The following is a 27,264-nucleotide window of genomic DNA, read 5'->3' on the forward strand; positions in this document are numbered from 1 at the left end:
GATAACCCACTGTACCCAGTCCCAGAGTGTGAAAGGAGAGTGTGATAACCCACTGTACCACCCAGTCCCAGAGTGTGAAAGGACAGTGTGATAACCCACTGTACCCAGTCCCAGAGTGTGAAAGGACAGTGTGATAAACCACTGTACCCAGTCCCAGAGTGTGAAAGGAGAGTGTGATAACCCACTGTACCCAGTCCCAGAGTGTGAAAGGACAGTGTGATAACCCACTGTACCCAGTCCCAGAGTGTGAAAGGACAGTGTGATAACCCACTGTACCCAGTCCCAGAGTGTGAAAGGACAGTGTGATAACCCACTGTACCACCCAGTCCCAGAGTGTGAAAGGACAGTGTGATAACCCACTGTACCACCCAGTCCCAGAGTGTGAAAGGACAGTGTGATAACCCACTGTACCACCCAGTCCCAGAGTGTGAAAGGACAGTGTGATAACCCACTGTACCCAGTCCCAGAGTGTGAAAGGACAGTGTGATAACCCACAGTACCCAGCCCCAGAGTGTGAAAGGACAGTGTGATAACCCACTGTACCCCGTCCCAGAGTGTGAAAGGACAGTGTGATAACCCACTGTACCCAGTCCCAGAGTGTGAAAGGACAGTGTGATAACCCACTGTACCCAGTCCCAGAGTGTGAAAGGACAGTGTGATAACCCACTGTACCCAGTCCCAGAGTGTGAAAGGACAGTGTGATAACCCACTGTACCCAGTCCCACAGTGCGAAAGGACAGTGTGATAACCCACTGTCCCCAGTCCCAGAGTGTGAAAGAACAGTGTGATAACCCACTGTACCCAGTCCCAGAGTGTGAAAGGACAGTGTGATAACCCACTGTACCCAGTCCCAGAGTGTGAAAGGACAGTGTGATAACTCACTGTACCCAGTCCCAGAGTGTGAAAGGACAGTGTGATAACCCACTGTACCCAGTCCCAGAGTGTGAAAGGACAGTGTTATAACCCACTGTACCGAATCCCAGAGTGTGAAAGGATAGTGTGATAACCCAGTGTACCCAGTCCCAGAGTGTGAAAGGACAGTGTGATAACCCACTGTACCCAGTCCCAGAGTGTGAAAGGACAGTGTGATAACCCACTGTACCCAGTCCCAGAGTGTGACAGAACAGTGTTATAACCCACTGTACCCAGTCCCAGAGTGTGAAAGGACAGTGTGATAACCCACTGTACCCAGTCCCAGAGCGTGAAAGGACAGTGTGATAACCCACTTTACCCAGTCCCAGAGTGTGAAAGGACAGTGTGATAACCCACTGTACCCAGTCCCAGAGTGTGAAAGGACAGTGTGATAACCCACTGTACCCAGTCCCAGAGTGTGAAAGGGCAGTGTGATAACCCACTGTACCCAGTCCCAGAGTGTGAAAGGACAGTGTGATAACCCACTGTACCCAGTCCCAGAGTGTGAAAGGACAGTGTGATAACCCACTGTACGCAGTCCCAGAGTGTGAAAGGACAGTGTTAAAACTCACTGTACCCAATCCCAGAGTTTGAAAGGACAGTGTGATGACCCACTGTACCCAGCCCCAGAGCGTGAAAGGACAGTGTGATAACCCACTGTACCCAGTCCCAGACTGTGAAAGGACAGTGTGATAACCCACTGTACCCAGTCCCAGAGTGTGAAAGGAGAGTGTGATAACCACTGTACCCAGTCGCAGAGTGTGAAAGGACTGTGATAACCCACTGTACCCAGTCCCAGAGTGTGAAACGGCAGTGTGATAACCCACTGTACCCAGTCCCAGAGTGTGAAAGGACAGTGTGATAACCCACTGTACCCAGTCCCAGAGTGTGAAAGGACAGTGTGATAACCCACTGAACCCAGTCCGAGATTGTGAAAGGACAGTGTGATAACCCACTGTACCCAGTCCCAGAGTGTGAAAGGACAGTGTGATAACCCACTGTACCCAGTCCCAGAGTGTGAAAGGACAGTGTGATAACCCACTGTACCCAGTCCCAGAGTGTGAAAGGATAGTGTGATAACCCACTGTACCACCCAGTCCCAGAATGTGAAAGGACAGTGTGATAACCCACTGTACCCAGTCCCAGAGTGTGAAAGGACAGTGTGATAACCCACTGTACCCAGTCCCAGAGTGTGAAAGGACAGTGTGATAACCCACTGTACCCAGTCCCAGAGTGTGAAAGGACAGTGTGATAACCCACTGTACCCAGTCCCAGAGTGTGAAAGGACAGTGTGATAACCCACTGTACCACCCAGTCCCAGAGTGTGAAAGGACAGTGTGATAACCCACTGTACCCAGTCCCAGAGTGTGAAAGGACAGTGTGATAACCCACTGTACCCAGTCCCAGAGTGTGAAAGTACAGTGTGATAACCCACTGTACCCAGTCCCAGAGTGTGAAAGGACACTGTGATAACCCACTGTACCCAGTCCCAGAGTGTGAAAGGACAGTGTGATAACCCACTGTACCACCCAGTCCCAGAGTGTGAAAGGACAGTGTGATAACCCACTGTACCCAGTCCCAGAGTGTGAAAGGACAGTGTGATAACCCACTGTACCCAGTCCCAGAGTGTGAAAGGACAGTGTGATAACCCAGTGTACCCAGTCCCAGAGTGTGAAAGGACAGTGTGATAACCCACTGAACCCAGTCCCAGAGTGTGAAAGGACAGTGTGATAACCCACTGTACCCAGTCCCAGAGTGTGAAAGGACAGTGTGATAACCCACTGTACCCAGTCCCAGAGTGTGAAAGGACAGTGTGATAACCCACTGTACCCAGTCCCAGAGTGTGAAAGGACAGTGTGATAACCCACTGTACCCAGTCCCAGAGTGTGAAAGGACAGTGTGATAACCCACTGTACCCAGTCCCAGAGTGAGAAAGGACAGTGTGATAACCCACCGTACCCAGTCCCAGAGTGTGAAAGGACAGTGTGATAACCCACTGTACCCAGTCCCAGAGTGTGAAAGGACAGTGTGATAACCCACTGTACCCAGTCCCAGGGTGTGAAAGGACAGTGTGATAACCCACTGTACCCAGTCCCAGAGTGTGAAAGGACAGTGTGATAACCCACTGTACCACCCAGTCCCAGAGTGTGAAAGGACAGTGTGATAACACACTGTACCCAGTCCCAGAGTGTGGAAGGACAGTGTGATAGCCCACTGTACCCAGTCCCAGAGTGTGAAAGGACAGTGTGATAACCCACTGTACCCAGTCCCAGAGTGTGAAAGGACAGTGTGATAACCCATTGTACCACCCAGTCCCAGAGTGTGAAAGGATCGTGTGATAACCCACTGTACCACCCAGTCCCAGAGTGTGAAAGGACAGTGTGATAACCCACTGTACCGAATCCCAGAGTGTGAAAGGATAGTGTGATAACCCACTGTACCCAGTCCCAGAGTGTGAAAGAACAGTGTTATAACCCACTGTACCCAGTCCCAGAGTGTGAAAGGACAGTGTGATAACCCACTGTACCCAGTCCCAGAGTGTGAAAGGACAGTGTGATAACTCACTGTACCCAGTCCCAGAGTGTGAAAGGACAGTGTGATAACCCACTGTACCCAGTCCCAGAGTGTGAAAGGGCAGTGTGATAACCCACTGTACCCAGTCCCAGAGTGTGAAAGGACAGTGTGATAACCCACTGTACGCAGTCCCAGAGTGTGAAAGGACAGTGTGATAACTCACTGTACCACCCAGTCCCAGAGTGTGAAAGGACAGTGTGATGACCCACTGTACCCAGTCCCAGAGTGTGAAAGGACAGTGTGATAACCCACTGTACCCAGTCCCAGATTGTGAAAGGACAGTGTGATAACCCACTGTACCCAGTCGCAGAGTGTGAAAGGACAGTGTGATAACCCACTGTACCCAGTCCCAGATTGTGAAAGGACAGTGTGATAACGCACTGTACGCAGTCCCAGAGTGTGAAAGGACAGTGTGATAACCCACTGTACCCAGTCCCAGAGTGTGAAAGGACAGTGTGATAACCCAATGTACCCAGCCCCAGAGTGTGAAAGGACAGTGTGATAACCCACTGTACCCAGTCCCAGAGTGTGAAAGGACAGTGTGATAACCCACTGTACCCAGTCCCAGAGTCTGAAAGGAGAGTGTGATAACCCACTGTACCGAGTCCCAGAGTGTGAAAGGACAGTGTGATAACCCACTGTACCCAGTCCCAGAGTGTGAAAGGACAGTGTGATAACCCACTGTACCCAGTCGCAGAGTGTGAAAGGACAGTGTGATAACCCACTGAACCCAGTCGCAGAGTGTGAAAGGAGTGTGATAACCCACTGTACCCAGTCCCAGAGTGTGAAACGGCAGTGTGATAACCCACTGTACCCAGTCCCAGAGTGTGAAAGGACAGTGTGATAACCCACTGAACCCAGTCCCAGAGTGTGAAAGGACAGTGTGATAACCCACTGTATCCACTATATATGACACTTTAAGCCATGGATCTGCCTTTTGTTTAAAAAAAAAGCTTAGTATTCTTTATTCTTTCTAACAGTTTGATACAACTGAATGGCTTGCTAGGCCCCCTCAGAGGGCAGTCAAGAGCCAACCACATTGCTGTGGGTCTCGAGTCACATATAGGCCAGACCGGGTAAGGACGGCAGATTTCCTTCCCTAAAGGACATTAGTGAACCAGATGGGTTTTTGCAACAATCCGATACATTCGTAGTCACTTTTATTGGTCCCAGCTTTTTATTCTATTATTATTTCCAGATTTTATTTGAACTGAATTCAAAGTCTCAACTGGCTGTGGTGGGTTGCATTTGATTTCTTATTTCCCAGGATACTTCAGTTCTAAAGCTGTGTGTTTCGGCTGCAGTCTCTGAACTGCTAACATAAAATGCCAAGCGTTCAGGCATGGGCGGCTGGAGTTAATGAACCCAACATGCCATTGTCGCAGCACTTCCAGCACAGCAAGTGGCAACTTGCCCTGTTCTGTGCGAGTCCCAGTGTACATTGCAGCTGCCCTGAGCCTTTCAGTAGGACTGGTGAGGTGCTGCGACATGCCAGCAATTGTACAGCCTCCGCCTCTGACTCAGCTCATCTGACGCGGAAAAACTCACCAACGCCTCTGTCAGCACTCGATCCCACTATTCCGGCACTCTCCTGGCCAGCTTCCCACCCTCCAAACTTCAGCTCATCCAAAACTCGGCTGCCCGTGTCCTGTCTCACACCAAGTCCCGTTCACCCATCACCCCTGTGCTCGCTGTCCTACACTGGCTCCCGGTCCGGCAACGCCTCAAATTTAAAATTCTCATCCTCGTGTTTAATTCACTTCATGGCCTCGCCCCTCGCCATCTCCAGCTCTCCAGTGCTACAATCCCATTAATCTTTCCGTTGCTCCAGCCTCTTCTGCATCCCCCCTCCCTTCGTCCCACCATTGGTGGCCGTGCCTTCTGCTGCCTTGGCCCCTTGCTCCAGAATTCCCTCAAATCTCCCTTTCTCACACACAGTCCCCATAACAGTCACTGGATAGTGATCTGGAGCAGGAACCCAGGCAAATGTGTTTCCTTCCTTAAGCCAGGTACACTGAGACAATTGTCGCCCCCTGCACATGTTCCCAGCTGAGACCTGGTGAATCAATACAGAGCAGGGACAGAACCTTGATCATCAACATTAACTACTTCACTACAACAATAAATGATCAAGGAATATAAAAAGAAATAGTAAAGTATTCTACAGACACATAAATAACAAGAAAACAATCAGGATAGGGACAGGGCCACTAAGGGATACATGCGATAAACCCACAGATAATGACAGTGAAATGGCAGAAACATTAAATAATTAATCTGCCTTGGTATTTACCAGGGAAACTAACAAGGTGGAGATGACATTAGAAGAAGAGATCAAAAAGGATATAAAGACATTTAAGATAGAAATGGGGGAGATCATTGATAAACTAATAAAACTTAGAGAGGATAAAACCCCTGGATTGCATCCACGCATATTAAACGAAGTTAGGGAAGAGATAGCAGAGGCACTCTTACATATATATAAAAATTCATTAGAAAAGGGAATAGTGCCAGAGGACCGGCGGACAGCTAACGTGATTCCTATATATAAAAGGGGAGATAGAACAAGTCCAGGGAATTATAGACCAATTCGCTTAACGTCGGTGGTAGGATAGATAATGGAATCCTTAATCAAAGACAGAATATATAAACATCTAGAAACTGAAAATATAATAAAGAAGTCAGCAAGGATTTCAAAAGGGAAGGTCATGCTTGACCAATCATATTGAATTCTTTGAAGGAGCAGAGAGTAGAGAAGGCTAATGTAGTAGATGTAATGGCCCAGAAATTCGGGTCTCCACGGGTGAGTACGCACGGGGACTCACCCGTAAGCCCAATGGAAGTGCCGGTTTCCTGCATGCACTGCACATGCGTGGGAAACCGGCACTTCCATTCCCCTGAACAAAGGGGTTCAGAGGTCGAACGCGCGCGCAGGGGAGGCTGCGCGTGCGCTTTGAACTTCGTTTTTTTTTGCAGGTTTTCACGCGAGGGTAAGCCTGCAGGATTTACACATTTAGAAAGCAGGCGTAAGGCCTGCTTTTTGCAAGGTAAGTAGTCAATTAATTAAAATTAAAACATTTTTTCCACAGGTTTATTATTTTTAAGTACTTTAAAGCAAGGTAAGTTTATTTTTAGCCCCGTTATAATATAAAATTATTTGTTTCAAAAATGTAAATTATTGTTTAAAATAGTTACTTAATATAATTTGTAGTTTATTTAAAAAGTGTGATTTAAAAAAAAAATTATTTGAAGGTTTACTGCTATTTTGGGCCCGTAGTATTTATAAGTTTTGACAGGTCTTCCTGTCAATCTTATGAATGGGCTTTTCCCTCCTCCGATTGGCTGCCCATGGCTCACGTGATCCCAGGGGACGCATCGCACTAACTACGCCCCTGGGACACGCAAGCACAGCGCGCCGGCAGCTGGGCCAGGCCCCGGAGCGGAATCCCACGGGGGCCCACAGCTCAACGGCCGGCGCGCAAGGTAAGTGCAGGTCGGGGGCTTGCACCCGCGGAAAGCCTCCGACCCGAATTTCTGGGCCTATATAGTTGGGATTTTCAAAAAGCATTCGCATTGGAGACCCATGACTAAGGTCAGAACATGTGCAGTCAGGAGTAGTAGAACGGATAGCAAGCTGGCTACAGAGCTGAAAACAGAGAGTAGGGGTTAAGGGTAGCTACTCAGACTGGCAAAAGGTGGGAAGTGGTGCTCCACAAGGATCAGTGATTAAACCACTATTGTTTCAATTTACATAAATAATTTGGACTCGGGGATCGGAAGTACAATTTCAAAATTTGCTGACGACACCAAAAGACATTAATAAACTTGCAGAATGAACTTCAATATAGATAAGTGTGAGGTGGTACATTTCAGTAGGAAGAATAAGGAGGCCACACGCTACTTGAATAATAAGTGTCTAAATGGTGTAGAGGAACAGAGGGATCTGGGTACAGATACACAAATCACTCAAAGTAGCGACACAGGTTAATAAGGCCATAAAAAAGGCTTATTTCTAGAGGGATAGAATTTGAAAAGTAGAGAAGTGATGTTAAACTTGTATCGAACCTTGGTGAGACCACACTTGGAGTACTGTGCACACCTGGTCTCCATATTACGATAAGGATATAGAGGCACTGGAGAAGGTGCAAAAAAGATTCACAAGGAAAGTACTAGAACGGAGAGGATATAGCTATCAGGAGCGGCTGAACAGGCTGGGACTCTTTTCTCTAGAAATCAGAAGGCTGAGTTGTGACCTGATCGAGGTCTTTAAGATTATGAAAGGGTTTGATAGGGTAAACGTAGAGAAGATGTTTCCACTTGTGGGGGTGACCAGAACTAGGGGCCATCAATATACGATAATCACTAATAAATCCAACAGGGAATTCAGGGGAAACTTCTTTACCCAGAGAGCGGTGAGAATGTGGAACTCGCTCCCACAGGGAGTGGTTGAGGCGAATAGTATCGATGGATTTAAGGGGAAGCTGGATAAACGCAGGAGGGAGAAAGGAATAGAAGGATATGCTGATAGGGTGAGATGAAGAAGGGTGGGAGGAGGCTCGTGTGGAGCATAAACACCGGCACTGACTGGTTGCGCCAAATGACCTGTTTCTGTGTTGTAGGCTCGAGGTAATTCTATGTAATTATCCTATTCCATTTCCGAGAACTAGATCTGGCATGGCCTCTATCCTTGGGACTAAAAACATACTCATCCAGAAATCAGTCCTGGCCTGGACACAGTGTAGCAACTCCTCCCCTTCTTTGCCACTTACGTTACTCTTAGGAACATGAGTAGGCCATTCAGCCCCTCGAGCCTGTTCCAGCATTCTGTTAGATTGTGGCTGATCTGTACCTCAACTTCATTTACCCGCCTTAGCTCCATATTCCTTGATGCCCTACTCAACAAAAATCCATCGCTCTCAGTCTTAAAATAGAGTCATAGAAGATAGGAGCAGGAGTAGGCCATTCGGCCCCTCGAGCCTGCTCCGCCATTCAATGAGATCATGGCTGATCATCCAAATTCAGTCCCCTGTCCCTGCTTTCTCCCCATATCCCTTGATCCCTTTAGCCTCAGGAAATATATCTAACTCTTTCTTGAATATATTTAATGAACTGGCCTCCACCGCCCTCTGTGGCAGAGAATTCCACAGGTTCACCACTCTCTGGGTGAAGAAATTCCTCCTCAACTCTGTCCTAAATGGCTTATCCCTTATCCTTAGACTATGACCCCTGGTTCTGGACTCCCCGACCATCGGGAACATCCTTCCTGCATCTAGTCTGTCCAGACCTGCCAGAATTTTATAGGTTTTGATGAGATCCCCTCTCAATCTTCTAAACTCCAGTGAGTATAAGCCCAATCGACACAATCTCTCCTCATACGTCATTCCTGCCATCCCAGGTATCAGCCTGGTGAATCTTCGCTGCACTCCTTCCATGGCAAGAACATCCTTCCTCAGGTAAGGTGACCAAAACTGCACGCAATACTCAAGGTGCGGTCTCACCAAGGCCCTGTACAACTGCAGCAAGACATCCTTGTTCCTATACTCGAACCCTCTTGCTACGAAGGCCAACATACCATTTGCCTTCTTAACCGCCTGCTGCACCTGCATGCTTACCTTCAGCGACTGGTGCACAAGAACACCCAGGTCACTTTGCACTTCCCCTTCTCTCAATCTATTGCCATTCAAATAATAATCTGCCTTCCTGTTTTTGCCACCAAAGTGGATAACCTCACATTTATCCACATTATAGTGCATTTGCCATGTTTCTGCCCAATCACCCAACCTGTCCAAATCGTACTGGAGTTTCACGACATCCTCCTTACAGCTTACTCTCCCACCCAGCTGTGTCGTCTGCAAATTTGGAGATATTACATCCAATTCCCTCGTCCAGATCATTAATATATATTGTGAACAGCTGGGGTCCTAGGACCGATCCTTGCGGTACCCCACTAGTCACTGCCTGCCACTCGGAAAATGACCCGTTTATTCCAACTCTTTGCTTTCTGTCCGCCAACCAGTTCTCTATCCAAGTTAATACCTTGCCCCCAATCCCATGTGCCTTAATTTTGCACGCTAATCTCTTATGTGGGACCTTATCGAAAGCCTTCTGAAAGTCCAAATACACCACATCCACTGGTTCTCCCTTATCTATTTTACCAGTTACATAGTCAAAAAATTCCAGTAGATTAGTCAAGCATGATTTACCTTTTGTAAATCCATGTTGACTTTGTCCGATCCTGTCACTGCTTTCCAAGTGCTCTGCTATTACATCTTTTATAATAGACTCTAGCATTTTCCCCACTACCGATGTCAGGCTCACCGGTCTATAATTCCCCGCTTTTTCTCTACCACCTTTTTTGAATAGTGGGGTAACATTAGCTACCCTCCAATCCATGGGTACCGTTCCAGATTCTATCGAGTTCTGGAAGATGACAAGCAATGCATCTACTATCTCTAGGGCCACTTCCTTAAGTACCCTGGGATGTAGACCATCAAGCCCTGGGGATTTATCGGCCTTCAGTCCCATCAATTTTCCTAACACCATTTCCCTACAAATACTGATTTCTTTCAGTTCCTCCCTTTCATCAGACCCTATGTTCCCCGGCATCTCTGGGAGGTTATTTGTGTCCTCCTTTGTGAAGACAGAACCAAAGTATGTATTTAGTTGGTCTTCCATTTCCTTGTTTCCCATTATAAATTCCCCTGATTCTGACTGTAAGGGACCTACGCTTGACTTCACCAATCTTTTTCTCTTCACATATCTATAAAAGCTTTTACCGTCAGTTTTTATGTTCCCTACAAGCTTACTCTCATATTCTATTTTCCCCTTCTTAATTAATCCCTTTGTCGACTCCTAAACTGCTCCCAATCCTCAGGATTATTGCTTTTTCTGGCCAATTTATATGTCCTCTCCTTATGCTATCCCTAATTTCCCTTGTTAGCCACGGTTGAGTCACCTTTTTTGTTTTATTGTTATGCCAAACTGGGATGAACAAATTCTGTAGCTCATCCATTCGGTCTTTGAATGTTTGCCATTGCCTATCCACCGTCAACCCTTTGAGTGCCATTCCCCAATCAATCCTACCCAACTCGCTCCTCAGACCTTCGTAGTTTCCTTTATTTAAATTGAGGACCCTTGTCTCTGAGTCAACTACTTCATTCTCCATCTTAATGAAGAATTCGATCATATTATGATCGCTCCGACCCAAGGGGCCTCGTACAACAAGATTGCTAATGAATCCTTTCTCGTTACATAAGACCCAGTCTAAGATGGCCTGATCTCTGGTTGGTTCCTCGACATATTGGTCCAGGAAACCATCCCGTAAACACTCCAGGAATTCCTCCTCCCACAGTATTGTTACTAATTTGGTTAGTCCAATCTATATGTAGATTAAAGTCACCCATGATGACTGCTGTGCCCTTATTGCACGCTTCTCTAATTTCCCTTTTAATGCCATCCCCAACCTCCGCCTTACTGTTTGGAGGTCTATATACCACTCCCACTAATGTTTTTTTCCCCTTAGTATTTCTCAATTCTACCCATACAGATTCCACATCATCAGAGCTAATATCCTTCATTACAATTGTATTAATCCCTTCTTTAACCAGTAATGCTACCCCACCTCCCTTTCCTTTTTGCCTATCTTTCCTAAATATCGAATACCCCTGAATGTTGAGTTCCCAGTCTTGGCCATCCTTGAGCCACGTTTCCGTAATCCCAACCAAATCATATTTGTTTACCTCTATTTGCGCAGCCAATTCATCCACCTTATTACAAATGCTCCTCGCATTAAGACACAAAGCCTTCAGGCTTGTTTTTTTAACGCTCTTAGACCTATTAGAATTATTATTTACTGTGACCACGTTTGATTTAAACCATTGATTTCTCTGACTGCCACTTTTGTTTTTCTCCTTCCTATCTTTTGCTTTTATCCCTGTTTTCCTTTCCTCTGTCTCCCTGCTCAGGTTCCCAACCCCCTGCCATTTTAGTTTAAACCCCCCCGAACAGTGCTAGCAAACCTCCCCGCAAGGATATTTGTCCCGCTCTGGTTCAGGTGCAACCCGTCCGACTTGTACAAGTCCCACCTTCCCCAGAAGCAGGCCCAGTGATCCAGGAAACAAAAGCCCTCCCTCCTGCACCAACTCTTTAGCCATGCATTCATCTGCTCTATCCTCCTATTCCTATACTCAGTAGCACGTGGTACCGGGAGTAATCCAGAGATTACAACCTTTGAGGTCCTATTCTTTAATCTGCTACCTAGCTCCCTAAATTCTTGCTGCAGGACCTCATCCCTCTTCCTACCTATGTCGTTGGTCCCAATGTGAACCACGACCTCTGCCTGTTCACCCTCCCCCTTCAGAATGCCCTGCAGCCGTTCAGTGACTCACTAATTCAATTGTCCCCCAGCAGCCACAAGCTTTTGAAGGAGAGAGTTCCAGGTTTCCACTACCCTTTGTGCTTGCTGACATCACTCCTGAACGGCCTAGCTCTAATTTTAAGATTGTGCCCCTTGGTCCTGGACTCCCTCACCAGAGGAAATCGTTTCTCTGTATCTACCCTAGCGAAGCCTTTATCATTTTAAACACAATGGGATAAAACTCTTAGCCTATTCTATTGTTGGATAATTCAAGTCACCCATTATCCTGGACTGATACTTTGTGTACCTGCTGTGTAATATCGGCCCAGAACTTCGGGTCTCCACGGGTGAGTACGCACGGGGTACTCACCCGTAAGCCCAATGGAAGTGCCGGTTTCCTGCATGCACTGCGCATGCGCGGGAAACCCGCACTTCCGTTGCCCTGAAAGAAGGGGTTCAGAGTTCGAACGCGTGCGCGGGAGAGGCTGCGCGTGCGCATCGAACTTCATTTTTTTTGCAGGTTTTCCCGGGAGGGTAAGTCTGCAGGAGTTACACATGTAAAAAGCAGTCGCAAGGCCTGCTTTTAACAAGGTAAGTGGTGAATTAATTAAAATTAAAACATTTTTTCCACAGGTTTATTACTTTTAAATACTTTAAAGCAAGGTAAGTTTATTTTTAGCCCCGTAAGAAAATGTAATTAATTTTTTCAAAAATTTAAATTATTGTTTAAAATAGTTATTTCATGTAATTTATAGTTTATTTTAAAAATGTGATTTAAAAAAAAAATTATTTGAAGTTTTAGTGATGTTTTGGGGCTTAGAGTATTTATAAGTTTGACAGCTCTTCCTGTCAAACTTATGAATGGAGCATTCCCTGCTACCTTTGGCTCTCTATGGTCCACGTGATCCCAGGGGACGCTTCGAACTAACTTGCGCCCCTGGGATACGCAAGCACTGCGCGCCGGGAGTTGGAGGAGGCCCAGGATCGGAATCCCACGCGGGCCCACAGCACAACGGCCGGCGCGCTAGGTAAGTGCAGGTCGGGGGCTTGCACCCGCGGGAAGCCTCCGACCCGAATTTCTGGGCCATTGTCCCTGAAGACACACAGTGCAAACAGAAGGGGCAAAAAAGCGCAGAAGCTGTAACTGATGCAGCTATCTCGTGTGACAAAATTCTTAACCACAACAAAGTCAATGAGATTTTCGCCTCCCAGGAGCAACTGGAGGGACAGTTACTGAGAGCACTTCAAACTCTCTCAATCTCACAGCCTTAGTTCAAGTGTGAGACGCACAAGGCACTGATAGATTTACACTGATGGGCGACCCCTGCCCAGGGAGGCTCGGGGACGCCCTTCTCCCTGCCCGCTCCACCCCCTGCGCATTACCTGGGTACCCATTCATATCGAGGTCCATTGCTCCCCGGACTGCGAATCCGAAGCTAGCTGGCATGCTGGTGGTGGTCGCCCACATGCCCGTCAGGATTTGGGAAGCGGTGCTGTTGAGGCCGTCGGGCCGCCCGTTGTAGATGTAGACCAGGCCCTGGTGCTTGTCCCCGGCATAAGGGGCTCCTACTGCCACATCTGTGGGCAGAAGAAAGAGTGTCGGTCCCGTGCAACAGCCGCCCATTCCCAGCTGATTTATTGTACTCTTTTTCACTCACCCATTTTTTCCTCTTCTCTCTCGCAAAGGCACTGCTTGTGTATAATCCAACCCCCAAGCCACCTCACCCACACGGGGTTAGGTCCACCTTTACACAGCCGCTGCCATCCCATGCCACCCAGGTGCCTTCAGAGATGCCAGTCTCGGAACCGATTTAAGCAGCGCCACTCCCGTCACCCAGTGTCAAAATTGCTCTTCCTTTCAGCCTCAAAAGAGATCCCGAGGCCCGATCTCACTCAAGCAGCCAATCAAGTGCTTGCAGCAACTCAAGTAACAAGGACTAGATTCAAGTTAACAAACCAACACTGCAGCAATTCGGGGAGATTTCTACCGAGGGCTGGGAATGAAAGTAGCACCCTTCGTACCAGTCAAGTTGGCCTCTTGGGGGGGGTGAGTGAATTGGGCCTTAGGTTCAGAGGGCATGACCCAAGCTCTACCCTGCTGTGGTCTAGGTGTACTGCACATCAAACTCTACGTACCATTGAATCCATCTTGATCCAGGTCCCCCAACACTGCAACGGAGGTCCCGTATCGTCCATAGGCGTCCATACCTGTCAAGTTTTGACTGACATTGAACTCCAACAGCCCAGTTTGTAAATAAATATAGACCCGTCCGACCTCCTGCAGCCTTCCCCCGGACTCTCGCTCCATGAACATCGGGGCACCAACCAAAACATCATCCAGCCTGTGAAATCACCAGTGAAGTTAGTTCCCGAGTAACAAATTGAATACTAGTTAGATGCTCAAAGGAGCTCCCTGCAGCACCAGTTGGCCACTTCGCCACATGAACCATCTCTCCGAGTGAGGTGATCATTTGTGCTGTGGCCCTCATGCCTGCAGTGACCATCTGATCTCTAACCCTGCAAGGTCCTCACAGCCAGAGAGGGGAGGTCGGCATCCCGTCCGACACGGCGAGCTGTGAATTCCAGTTCCAACACTCAAAGGCCAGTGTCTAAACCACTGCACCAGCCACGCCCACTGCAACATTGTCAAATCAACTTTAAACAGTGAGATAAACCATTTAGAGCAGAGTTTTAGAAAAAGAAAAAAGTCTTGCATTTCTATAGCGCCTTTCACAACCTCAGGACGTCCCAAAGCACTTTACAGCCAATGAAGTGCTTTTGAAGTGTGGTCACTGTTGTAATGTGGGAAACGCGGCAGCCAATTTGCACACAGCAAGATCCCACAAACAGCAATGCAATAATGACCAAATAATCTGTTTTTGTGATGTTGATTGAGGAATAAATATTGGCCAGGACACCGGGGAGAACTCACTCAGTACTGCCCCTCCGACAGTACGGCGCTCCCTCAGTACTGCCCCTCCGACAGTGCGGCGCTCCCTCAGTACTGCCCCTCCGACAGTGCGGCGCTCCCTCAGTACTGCCCCTCCGACAGTGCGGCGCTCCCTCAGCACTGACCCTCCGACAGTGCAGCGCTCCCTCAGTACTGCTCCTCTGACAGTGCAGCACTCCCTCAGTACTGCCCCTCTGACAGTGTAGCACTCCCTCAGTACTGCCCCTCCGACAATACGGCGCTCCCTCAGTACTGCCCCTCCGACAGTGCGGCGCGCCCTCAGTACTGCCCCTCCGACAGTGCGGCACTCCCTCAGCACTGACCCTCCGACAGTGCAGCGCTCCCTCAGTACTGCTCCTCTGACAGTGCAGCACTCCCTCAGTACTGCCCCTCTGACAGTGCAGCACTCCCTCAGTACTGCCCCTCCGACAATACGGCGCTCCCTCAGTACTGCCCCTCCGACAGTGCGGCGCTCCCTCAGTACTGCCCCTCCGACAGTGCGGCACTCCCTCAGTACTGCACTGGATTTTTGTGCTCAAGTCTCTGGAGTGGGATTTGAACCCACAGCCTTCTGACTCACTGAGCCTTGGCTGACATTATGTCAAATACATCTTGGCTACTTTCTCTCCTCCACTGGGATCTCCATCAGCCTCCAGGTGAGGGACCAGTGTCAAGGCTTGGCTCAGGTTCAGCTCGTACTGCTCTATAACCAGCCCTGTCTGGAGCTTCCTGTCTCATCTACCGCCCAGTAGACAAACGCTTCACTTCTGCTCAGCACTGCCCACAATGCCACAGTCGAGACTGGAAATCGCCTACATGTTGAGCTCGATCTCCAATGGCCTGCGTTGCCAGGGAACTGCCACAAAATGGACCTGATTGTATTCAGACCGTCTAAGCCACTTTACACAGCAAGATCCCAATTGTGGCACTTCTCCAGCCTCAATTGAGACACTGAAATTTTCGCTTTGAGCAGAAGTCACTGTGCTTGGCGGTTTGGGGCTCTGGAAAGACAGAGACTGGGTCGAATGGGCTGGTGTGTTTGGTTTTAACGGGATTCCTGAGTTGTATTTAACTGGGAGGGAGGGGGGTGGGGAGAATGAGCCCCCTGAGCGACTGTAAATCAAGAACCCGCGTGCTGGTCCAGAAACATTCCACCAACACACGGGGAGTTCAGCTTTAATTGGAAAGGGCTGTGAGCAGGCTGCCCAGCTCAGAGCATCTCCCTGCCCGGTTTCTCCCTGAAAGACTTCGCAGAACACGATGACACATGCACAAGCGATTAAAAGAGGAAATCACATTTGGCAGATAGTTTAACAATCACTTCCTATGAAATGCTGGTTGGAGGAGCTAACTCGCTCAATGCACTGCCAGGGACCTCCCCCCTGACCGGGCTCAACTCACCCATCATTGTTGATGTCAGTCACTGCCACGGCATATCCAAAATAAGAGGCCATCTGGAAAGAATTAACACGAGAGCTCTCAGTACTTCATTGAGTTGCAACGTGTGCTTTGACCGTTTAGAGCAATCACCTTCTTCTTGACGGTTTGAAGGTGGAGCTGACCCACGAGCCCGTGCAAAGGTTCCCAATCCGACAAAACGTTAACCCTTCACCGGCCAAGCCGTGCTCCGGAGATCGGGAAGTTCCGACACGCTCTACACGGAGAGGTGGCCGCTGCTGGTTTTTTTTTTTTTAAACTCTGGTCGGTGGGGAGTTTCTCAACCAAGCCAGGCTCCGGGAGGGTGTGGGGACGCCGGGCATCACCAAGTCAGGGTCTTCACCGGTGCCAATTCCTATCCTCGCTCTCCTGAAAGCAACCAACTCCTTCCTAGGCTGGAGTTGCACCAGCACTGGCTGCACTTGCTGTATCTCCACCAAGTGGCTGCTGTCAGGTGCGAGCCTGGACACCAAGTGTTGGCCGGTTGCTCAACTGCGGGGAGCACCGCAGTCTAACCAGATTATGTCCTCACCCAAAGAACACGCAACTTCCAGCAGGTCACTGGACAGTGATCAGGAGCAGGAACCCTGGCTGATTTCCCCTCTCTCTAACCCAGGGGTCACTGGGCAGTGATCAGGAGCAGGAACCCTGGCTGATTTCCCTCTCTCTCTAACCCAGGGGTCACTGGGCAGTGATCAGGAGCAGGAACACCAGCTGATTTCCCCTCTCTCTAACCCAGGGGTCACTGGGCAGTGATCAGGAGCAGGAACCCTGGCTGATTTCCCCTCTCTCTAACACAGGGGTCACTGGGCAGTGATCAGGAGCAGGAACCCTGGCTGATTTCCCTCTCTCTCTAACCCAGGGGTCACTGGGCAGTGATCAGGAGCAGGAACCCTGGCTGATTTCCCTCTCTCTCTAACTCAGGGGTCACTGGACAGTGATCAGGAGCAGGAACCCTGGCTGATTTCCCCTCTCTCTAACACAGGGGTCACTGGGCAGTGATCAGGAGCAGGAACCCTGGCTGATTTCCCTCTCTCTCTAACCCAGGGGTCACTGGACAGTGATCAGGAGCAGGAACCCTGGCTGATTTCCCCTCCCTCTAACCCAGGGGTCACTGGGCAGTGATCAGGAGCAGGAACCCTGGCTGATTTCCCCTCTCTCTAACACAGGGGTCACTGGGCAGTGATCAGGAGCAGGAACCCTGGCTGATTTCCCTCTCTCTCTAACTCAGGGGTCACTGGACAGTGATCAGGAGCAGGAACCCTGGCTGATTTCCCCTCTCTCTAACCCAGGGGTCACTGGGCAGTGATCAGGAGCAGGAACCCTGGCTGATTTTCCCACTCTCTAACCCAGGGGTCACTGGACAGTGATCAGGAGCAGGAACCCTGGCTGATTTTCCCTCTCTCTAACCCAGGGGTCACTGGGCAGTGATCAGGAGCAGGAACACCAGCTGATTTCCCATCTCTCTCTATCCCAGGGGTCACTGGACAGTGATCAGGAGCAGGAACCCTGGCTGATTTCCCCTCTCTCTAACCCAGGGGTCACTGGGCAGTGATCAGGAGCAGGAACCCTGGCTGATTTCCCCTCTCTCTAACCCAGGGGTCACTGGGCAGTGATCAGGAGCAGGAACCCTGGCTGATTTCCTTTCTCTCTAACCCAGGGGTCACTGGGCAGTGATCAGTAGCAGGAACCCTGGCTGATTTCCCCTCTCTCTAACCCAGGGGTCACTGGGCAGTGATCAGGAGCAGGAACCCTGGCTGATTTCCCCTCTCTCTAACCCAGGGGTCACTGGGCAGTGATCAGGAGCAGGAACGCTAGCTGATTTCCCCTCTCTCTAACCCAGGGGTCACTGGGCAGTGATCAGGAGCAGGAACACCAGCTGATTTCCCCTCTCTCTAACCCAGGGGTCACTGGACAGTGATCAGGAGCAGGAACCCTGGCTGATTTTCCCTCTCTCTAACCCAGGGGTCACTGGGCAGTGATCAGGAGCAGGAACACCAGCTGATTTCCCATCTCTCTCTATCCCAGGGGTCACTGGACAGTGATCAGGAGCAGGAACAACAGCTGATTTCCCCTCTCTCTAACCCAGGGGTCACTGGGCAGTGATCAGTAGCAGGAACCCTGGCTGATTTCCCCTCTCTCTAACCCAGGGGTCACTGGACAGTGATCAGGAGCAGGAACCCTGGCTGATTTCCTCTCTCACGCTAACCCAGGGGTCACTGGACAGTGATCAGGAGCAGGAACCCTGGCTGATTTCCTTTCTCTCTAACCCAGGGATCACTGGGCAGTGATCAGGAGCAGGAACCCTGGCTGATTACCCTCTCTCTCTAACCCAGGGGTCACTGGGCAGTGATCAGTAGCAGGAACCCTGGCTGATTTCCCCTCTCTCTAACCCAGGGGTCACTGGGCAGTGATCAGGAGCAGGAACCCTGGCTGATTTCCCCTCTCTCTAACCCAGGGGTCACTGGGCAGTGATCAGGAGCAGGAACGCTAGCTGATTTCCCCTCTCTCTAACCCAGGGGTCACTGGACAGTGATCAGTAGCAGGAACCCTGGTTGATTTCCCCTCTCTCTAACCCAGGGGTCACTGGGCAGTGATCAGGAGCAGGAACCCTGGCTGATTTCTCCTCTCTCTAACCCAGGGGTCACTGGGCAGTGATCAGGAGCAGGAACACCAGCTGATTTCCCCTCTCTCTAACCCAGGGGTCACTGGACAGTGATCAGGAGCAGGAACCCTGGCTGATTTTCCCTCTCTCTAACCCAGGGGTCACTGGGCAGTGATCAGGAGCAGGAACACCAGCTGATTTCCCATCTCTCTCTATCCCAGGGGTCACTGGACAGTGATCAGGAGCAGGAACAACAGCTGATTTCCCCTCTCTCTAACCCAGGGGTCACTGGGCAGTGATCAGTAGCAGGAACCCTGGCTGATTTCCCCTCTCTCTAACCCAGGGGTCACTGGACAGTGATCAGGAGCAGGAACCCTGGCTGATTTCCTCTCTCACGCTAACCCAGGGGTCACTGGACAGTGATCAGGAGCAGGAACCCTGGCTGATTCCCTCTCTCTCTAACCCGGGGGCCACTGGGCAGTGATCAGGAGCAGGAACCCTGGCTGATTTCCCCTCTCTCTAACCCAGGGGTCACTGGGCAGTGATCAGGAGCAGGAACCCTGGCTGATTTCCTCTCTCATGCTAACCCAGGGGTCACTGGACAGTGATCAGGAGCAGGAACCCTGGCTGATTTCCCCTCTCTCTAACCCAGGGGTCACTGGGCAGTGATCAGTAGCAGGAACCCTGGCTGATTTCCCCTCTCTCTAACCCAGGGGTCACTGGACAGTGATCAGGAGCAAGAACCCTGGCTGATTTCCTCTCTCACGCTAACCCAGGGGTCACTGGGCAGTGATCAGTAGCAGGAACCCTGGCTGATTTCCCCTCTCTCTAACCCAGGGGTCACTGGACAGTGATCAGGAGCAAGAACCCTGGCTGATTTCCTCTCTCACGCTAACCCTTGGGTCACTGGACAGTGATCAGGAGCAGGAACCCTGGCTGATTTCCCCTCTCTCTAACCCAGGGGTCACTGGGCAGTGATCAGGAGCAGGAACCCTGGCTGATTTCCTCTCTCATGCTAACCCAGGGGTCACTGGACAGTGATCAGGAGCAGGAACCCTGGCTGATTTCCCCTCTCTCTAACCCAGGGGTCACTGGGCAGTGATCAGTAGCAGGAACCCTGGCTGATTTCCCCTCTCTCTAACCCAGGGGTCACTGGACAGTGATCAGGAGCAAGAACCCTGGCTGATTTCCTCTCTCACGCTAACCCAGGGGTCACTGGACAGTGATCAGGAGCAGGAACCCTGGCTGATTCCCTCTCTCTCTAACCCGGGGGCCACTGGGCAGTGATCAGGAGCAGGAACCCTGGCTGATTTCCCCTCTCTCTAACCCAGGGGTCACTGGGCAGTGATCAGGAGCAGGAACCCTGGCTGATTTCCTCTCTCACGCTAACCCAGGGGTCACTGGACAGTGATCAGGAGCAGGAACCCTGGCTGATTTCCCCTCTCTCTAACCCAGGGGTCACTGGGCAGTGATCAGTAGCAGGAACCCTGGCTGATTTCCCCTCTCTCTAACCCAGGGGTCACTGGACAGTGATCAGGAGCAGGAACCCTGGCTGATTTCCTCTCTCTCTAACACAGGGGTCACTGGGCAGTGATCAGGAGCAGGAACCCTGGCTGATTTCCCCTCTCTCTAACCCAGGGGTCACTGGACAGTGATCAGGAGCAGGAACCCTGGCTGATTTCCCCTCTCTCTAACCCAGGGGTCACTGGGCAGTGATCAGGAGCAGGAACCCTGGCTGATTTCCCCACCCTCTCTCTAACCCACGGTACTGACACCAAATACTGTCACCCAGGCCGAGATCAGCTCACCCAGCATAGATCAATAATCAAAACTTTGACCTCTTCGGCTATGTGGCTCGGTCCCGACAGTCATCAGTGCTGATTTAGCTGACCCTTCCCAGTCACTGCATTTCTCCCTGCTCCTCCACCTCAGTCTTACTTTACAAAACGCCCTGTGTACACGGATTGTGGGCACACGCCACCCTCAACACAAAGGCATGCCACTCTTGGCCCATCCACTCAACACTCACTCAAATGCAGGCTCACTCATGCAAGAGAGCCATTTCTTCTCATCAATTTTCGAGTCACCCTCTCTCCTCAACGTGCTGACTGCTCACTGCGGGTACAGTCCCACGGGCATCAGTCGCCCTCTGGTATCTTGCCCAACTGGGCACACTTCACACGTTGCGCCTGGGTGGCAAGTGCCAGTCGGCCATTGGACTGTGGTGCCCATTTGACCTGCTCCTCACCTGACAACTCCCAGCAGAAGTCACTGGATAGTGATCAGGAGCAGGAAGCCCTGACTGAGTAACACGGAGGCCATTCGGAGTACTCCAGTTTAGATCAGATACCTCTGTACAAGCGGAGAGACGGACCCTGGGACCAGCCAGCCATTCATTCATCCATCCTTTGTGGTTCAGTGCCACAACCGATGGCATATTTATCAAGGGAGTGTTGGCAGGACCCTGAACAACTGACAGCTTAAAGTCTTCGGACCTTAAGGAACAAGAGATCGAGGGGGGAAAACAAACCAAGGGATTGGAGAAACTTACTTGTTCACCAGAGAAGTTGAATATGGCTTTCATATTCGTCCCGTTTAAAACAGCCACCTGTTTAAGACAGAATGGAACAGAATGAGTCTATGCTACCCTCCTGCCATCAGTGACCTGGACAAGGAGGCCACGAAGAGTTGCCCCAAGTGACTGCAGGACATCGAAGCAGCAATGCAGCTGGAGTTTTCACCCCAAGCTGGGCTTCAATGCAGTGGTTGAGGAGCCCTCGGTTATACTGGGGTAGGAGTGATCGCTTTTCCACCACCTCCCTTTCCCCTTGACTCTTCGCTCAAGAGATCTTCGACACGTACACTGCGTAGAACGTGGGCACCACCATGTTGCTCCTGACACTGGAGTAGGACCATGTACGTCTTGCAAGTGACTGCGAGAGCTGGCGGTGCCATCGATTTTTCATTCAGTGCAGTTGGAAGTGAGGCAGAACAATTGGAGCGAGCGAGTGTTCACCCGGGGGAGGGGGAGGGGGGGGAACGGGAAAAGAGCAATCATCGCACCTACAGCGGGATGACATCACCGCTCCTCGTCACTCCCAGCATGAAGAGCGATTGAAATTTACACAATGGCCCATGTTAAGGGAGGGATGAATATTTCAAATTGATTTACACCAGAATGATAATGGGACTTAAAGGGTTAAATCACGAGGCTGGGTTGATAGTCTAGGCTTATCGTCCCTTGAGTTTATACGGTTGAGGGGTGATCTGATTGAGGCGTTTAAAATGATTAAGGGATCCGATAGGGTTGATACCGAGACACTATTTCCTTTGGCTGGGGAGTCCAGAACAAGAGGGGATGACCTTAGTGAGTGAGTAATAAAGAGCAAGACCATGGGAACGATGGAGATTGGGGAGGTGGGGGTGGGGTGGGGTGACCCCTTCAGTCTGCTACCCCTGTTAAAAGTAGCACAATGGGACACAGTGGCCTAGAATTCAAGCTCGCCTTTCCAAATTTTAAATAGATAGCGGGACAGCAGCAATGTACGCTGGGTCACGCGGTACCCTGGCAGAGCACGGGCCCGCACGGCGAGGGCAGCCTCACAGGCGGGCTGAGGTCGAGTCTCTGCATCCTGGGATCTTCCCAGTAATGTTCCCGCCTCGGCTAGTGAGGCCAGGAGTGTAAGTGAGGGGCGTTTCAACAGGTCGGCACTCAGCCTTTGGTGAGTTTTATATCAGTGCAGGCTTCAGATCCGAAGTGTCTGACTGCAAATTCTATTCACCAGAAATCATTGCTTACATATCCAATAGTCTGTGGTCCACGAGGCACCCCAGTGACGTAATCTGTGAAGAATAACACACACATCATCGGTTTCCCATTACATAGAAACACAAACACATAGTACTGCTGCCATCAAGAAATCACCATCTCCCTCAAACCCCCATCACCATCTCCTCAAACCACCCTCACCATCTCCCTCAAACCCCCCTCACCATCTCCTCAAACCCCCATCACAATCTCCCTCAAACCCTCCTCACCATCTCCCACAAACCCTCCTCTCCATCTCCCTCAAACCCTCCTCACCATCTCCCTCAAACCCTCCTCACCATCTCCCTCAAACCCTCCTCACCATCTCCCTCAAACCCTCCTCACCATCTCCCTCAAACCCTCCTCACCATCTCCTCAAAACCTCCTCACCATCTCCTCAAACCCCCTCACCATCTCCCTCAAAACCACTCACCATCTCCCTCAAACCCCCTCACCATCTCCCTCAAACCCCCCTCACCGTCTCCTCAAAGCCTCCTCACCGTCTCCCTCAAACCCCCCTCACCGTCTCCTCAAAGCCTCACCATCTCCCTCAAACTCCCCTCACCGTCTCCCTCAAACCCCCCTCACCGTCTCCCTCAAACCCCCCTCACCGTCTCCCTCAAACCCCCCTCACCGTCTCCTCAAACCCTCCTCACCGTCTCCCTCAAACCCCCCTCACCATCTCCCTCAAACCCCCCTCACCATCTCCCTCAAACCCCCCTCACCATCTCCTCAAACCCCCCTCACCATCTCCCTCAAACCCTCCTCACCATCTCCTCAAACCCCCCTCACCGTTTCCCTCAAACCCTCCTCACCGTCTCCCTCAAACCCTCCTCACCATCTCCTCAAACCCCCCTCACCATCTCCCTCAAACCCTCCTCACCATCTCCCTCAAACCCTCTTCACCATCTCCTCAAACCCTCCTCACCATCTCCTCAAACCCTCCTCACCATCTCCCTCAAACCCTCTTCACCATCTCCTCAAACCTTCCTCACCATCTCCTCAAACCCTCCTCATCATCTCCCTCAAACCCTCCTTACCATCTCCCTCAAACACCCCTCACCATCTCCCTCAAACCCTCCTCACCATCTCCCTCAAAACCCCTCACCATCTCCCTCAAACCCCCCTCACCATCTCCTCAAAACGTCCTCACCATCTCCCTCAAACTCTCCTCACCATCTCCCTCAAACCCCCCTCACCATCTCCCTCAAACCCCCCTCACCATCTCCCTCAAACCCTCCTCACCATCTCCCTCAAACCCTCCTCACCAACTCCTCATACCCCCTCACCATCTCCCTCAAACCCTCCTCACCATCTCCCCCAAACACCCCTCACCATCTTCCTCAAACCCCCCTCACCATCTCCTCAAACCACCTCACCATCTCCCTCAAACCCTCCTCACCATCTCCCTCAAACCCGCCTCACCATCTCCCTCAAACCCCCCTCACCATCTCCTCAAAATCCCCTCACCATCTCCTCAAACCCTCCTCACCATCTCCCTCAAACCCTCCTCCTCTCCATCTCCTCAAACCCCCCTCACCATCTCCTCAAAATCCCCTCACCATCTCCTCAAACCCTCCTCACCATCTCCCTCAAACCCCCCTCACCATCTCCCCCAAAACCCCCTCACCATCTCCCTCAAACACCCCTCACCATCTCCCTCAAACCCTCCTAACCATCTCCTCAAACCCCCCTCACCATCTCCTCAAACCACCCTCACCATCTCCCTAAAACCCCCCTCACCATCTCCTCAAACCCCCCTCATCATCTCCCTCAAACACGCCTCTCCATCTCCCTCAAACCCTCCTCAGCATCTCCTCAAACCCTCCTCACCATCTCCCTCAAACCCCCTCACCATCTCCCTCAAACCCCCTCACCGTCTCCTCAAACCCTCCTCACCATCTCCCTCAAATCCCCCTCACCAGCTCCCTCAAACCCTCCTCACCATCTCCTCAAACCCTCCTCACCATCTCCTCAAACCCTCCTCACCATCTCCTCAAACCCTCCTCACCATCTCCTCAAACCCCCTCACCATCTCCCTCAAACCCCCTCAACATCTCCCTCAAACCCCCCTCACCGTCTCCTCAAACCCTCCTCAACATCTCCCTCAAACCGTCCTCCTCACCATCTCCCTCAAACCCCCCTCACTGTCTCCTCAAACCCTCCTCACCATCTCCCTCAAACCCCCCTCACCATCTCCCTCAAACCCCCCCTCAGCATCTCCCTCAAACCCACCTCACCATCTCCTGAAACCCTCCTCACCATCTCCCTCAAACCCGCTTCCTCACCATCTCCCTCAAACCCTCCTCATCATCTCCGTCAAACCCCCCTGACCATCTCCCTCAAACCCCCCTCACCATCTCCTCAAACCCTCCGCACCCTCTCCCTCAAACCATCCTCCTCACCATCTCCTCAAACCCTCCTCCTCACAATCACCCTCAAACCCTCCTCACCATCTCCCTCAAACATCCCTCACCATCTCCTCAAACCCTCCTCACCATCTCCCTCAAACCCCCTCACCATCTCCCTCAAACCCCCCTCACCATCTCCCTCAAAACCCCCTCACCATCTCCCTCAAACCCCCCTCACGATCTCCTCAAGCCCTCCTCACCATCTCCCTCAAACCCTCCTCCTCACCATCTCCCTCAAACCCTCCTCCTCACCATCTCCTCAAACCCTCCTCCTCACCATCTCCTCAAACCCACCTCCTCACCATCTCCCTCAAACCCTTCTCATCATCTCCACTAACCTTCCTCACCATCTCCCTCAAACCCCCCTCACCATCTCCCTCAAACCCCCCTCACCATCTCCCTCAAACCCAACTCACCATCTCCTCAAACCCTCCTCACCATCTCCCTCAAACCCTCTTCCTCACCATCTCCCTCAAACCCTCCTCACCATCTCCGTCAAACCCCCCTCACCATCTCCCTCAAACCCCCATCACCATCTCCCTCAAACCCTCCTCCTCTCCATCACCCTCAAACCCTCCTCCTCACCATCTCCCTCAAACCCTCCTCCTCACCATCTCCCTCAAACCCTCCTCCTCACCAGCTCCCTCAAACCCTCCTCCTCTCCATCTCCCTCAAACCTCGCTCACCATCTCCCTCAACCCCCCTCCATCTGCCTCAAATCCTCTTCACCATCTCCCTCAAACCCTCCTCCTCACCATCTCCTCAAACCCTCCTCCTCACCATCTCCCTCAAACACCCCTCACCATCTCCCTCAAACCCTCCTCACCATCTCCCTCAAACCCTCCTCACATCTCCTCAACCCCCCCTCACCATCTCCCTCAAACCCTCCTCACCATCTCCCTCAAACCCCCCTCACCATCTCCCTCAAACCCTCCTCACCATCTCCCTCAAACCCCCCTCACCATCTCCCTCAAACCCTCCTCCCCATCTCATTCAAACCCTCCTCACCATCTCCCTCAAACCACCCTCACCATCTCCTCAAACCCTTCTCACCATCTCCCTCAAACCCTCCTCACCATCTCCTGAAACCCTCCTCACCATCTCCTCAAACCCCCTCACCACCTCCCTCAAACCCCCTCACCATCTCCCTCAAACCCCCTCACCATATCCCTCAAAACCTCCTCCTCACCATCGCCTCAAACCCCCCTCACCATCTCCCTCAAACCCCCCTCACCATCTCCTCAAACCCCGCTCACCATCTCCCTCAAACCCTCCTCACCATCTCCCTCAAACCCCCCTCACCTTCTCCCTCAAACCCTCCTCACCATCTCCTCAAACCCTCCTCACCATCTCCTCAAACCCCCTCACCATCTCCCTCAAACCCCCTCACCATCTCCCTCAAACCCCTTCACCATCTCCCTCAAACCCCCCTCACCATCTCCCACAAACCCCCTCACCGTCTTCTCAAACCCTCCTCACCATCTCCCTCAAACCCCCCTCACCAGCTCCCTCAAACCCCCCTCACCAGCTCCCTCAAACCCTCCTCACCATCTCCTCAAACCCTCCTCACCATCTCCCTCAAACCACCCTCACCATCTCCTCAAACCCCCCTCACCATCTCCCTCAAACACTCCTCACCATCTCCCTCAAACCATCCTCTCCATCTCCCTCAAACCCTCCTCATCTCCTCAAACCCTCCTCCCCATCTCCTCAAAACCCCTCACCATCTCCCTCAAAACCCCCTCACGGTCTCCTCAAACCCTCCTCACCATCTCCCTCAAACCCTCCTCCTCACCATCTCCCTCAAAACCCCCTCACCGTCACCTCAAACCCTCCTCACCATCACCCTCAAACCCCCCATACCATCTCCCTCAAACACCCCTCACCATCTCCCTCAAACCCTCCTCACCATCTCCTCAAACCCTCCTAACCATCTCCCTCAAACCGTCCTCCTCACCATCTCCCTCAAACCCCCCTCACCATCTTCCTCAAACCCTCCTCACCATCTCCCTCAAACCCCCCTCACCATCTCCTCAAACCCTCCTCACCATCTCCATCAAACCCCCTTCCCCATCTCCCTCAAACCCCCCTCACCATCTCCCTCAAACCTCCCCTCACCATCTCCCTCAAAACCCGCTCACCATCTCCCTCAAACCCCCCTCAGCATCTCCTCAAACGCTCCTCACCATCTCCCTCAAACCCTCCTCCTCA

At 51.4% G+C, this 27,264-nt stretch overlaps 1 protein-coding gene and 1 long non-coding RNA gene across 2 annotated transcripts in view; one reads left to right on the plus strand and one right to left on the minus strand.

Annotated features, from left to right (window-relative positions):
• Positions 1–27,264, minus strand: part of LOC147096975 (integrin alpha-5-like) — a 395,891-nt gene that overhangs the window by 89,494 nt on the left and 279,133 nt on the right. Inside the window, 5 exon segments of the mRNA XM_085972686.1 lie at positions 13,226–13,420; positions 13,979–14,184; positions 16,194–16,246; positions 21,386–21,442; positions 22,634–22,677. Coding sequence (XP_085828812.1) covers positions 13,226–13,420; positions 13,979–14,184; positions 16,194–16,246; positions 21,386–21,442; positions 22,634–22,677 — 555 coding nt within the window.
• The window catches only part of LOC147096976 (uncharacterized), a 61,081-nt gene that overhangs the window by 8,128 nt on the left and 25,689 nt on the right, over positions 1–27,264 (plus strand). The window lies entirely within an intron of this gene.

The sequence above is a fragment of the Somniosus microcephalus genome, chromosome 33 (assembly GCF_052327205.1).
Source record: "Somniosus microcephalus isolate GS21.2 chromosome 33, FLI_Smic_1.0, whole genome shotgun sequence".
In the NCBI taxonomy this organism is placed as follows: Eukaryota; Metazoa; Chordata; class Chondrichthyes; order Squaliformes; family Somniosidae; genus Somniosus; species Somniosus microcephalus.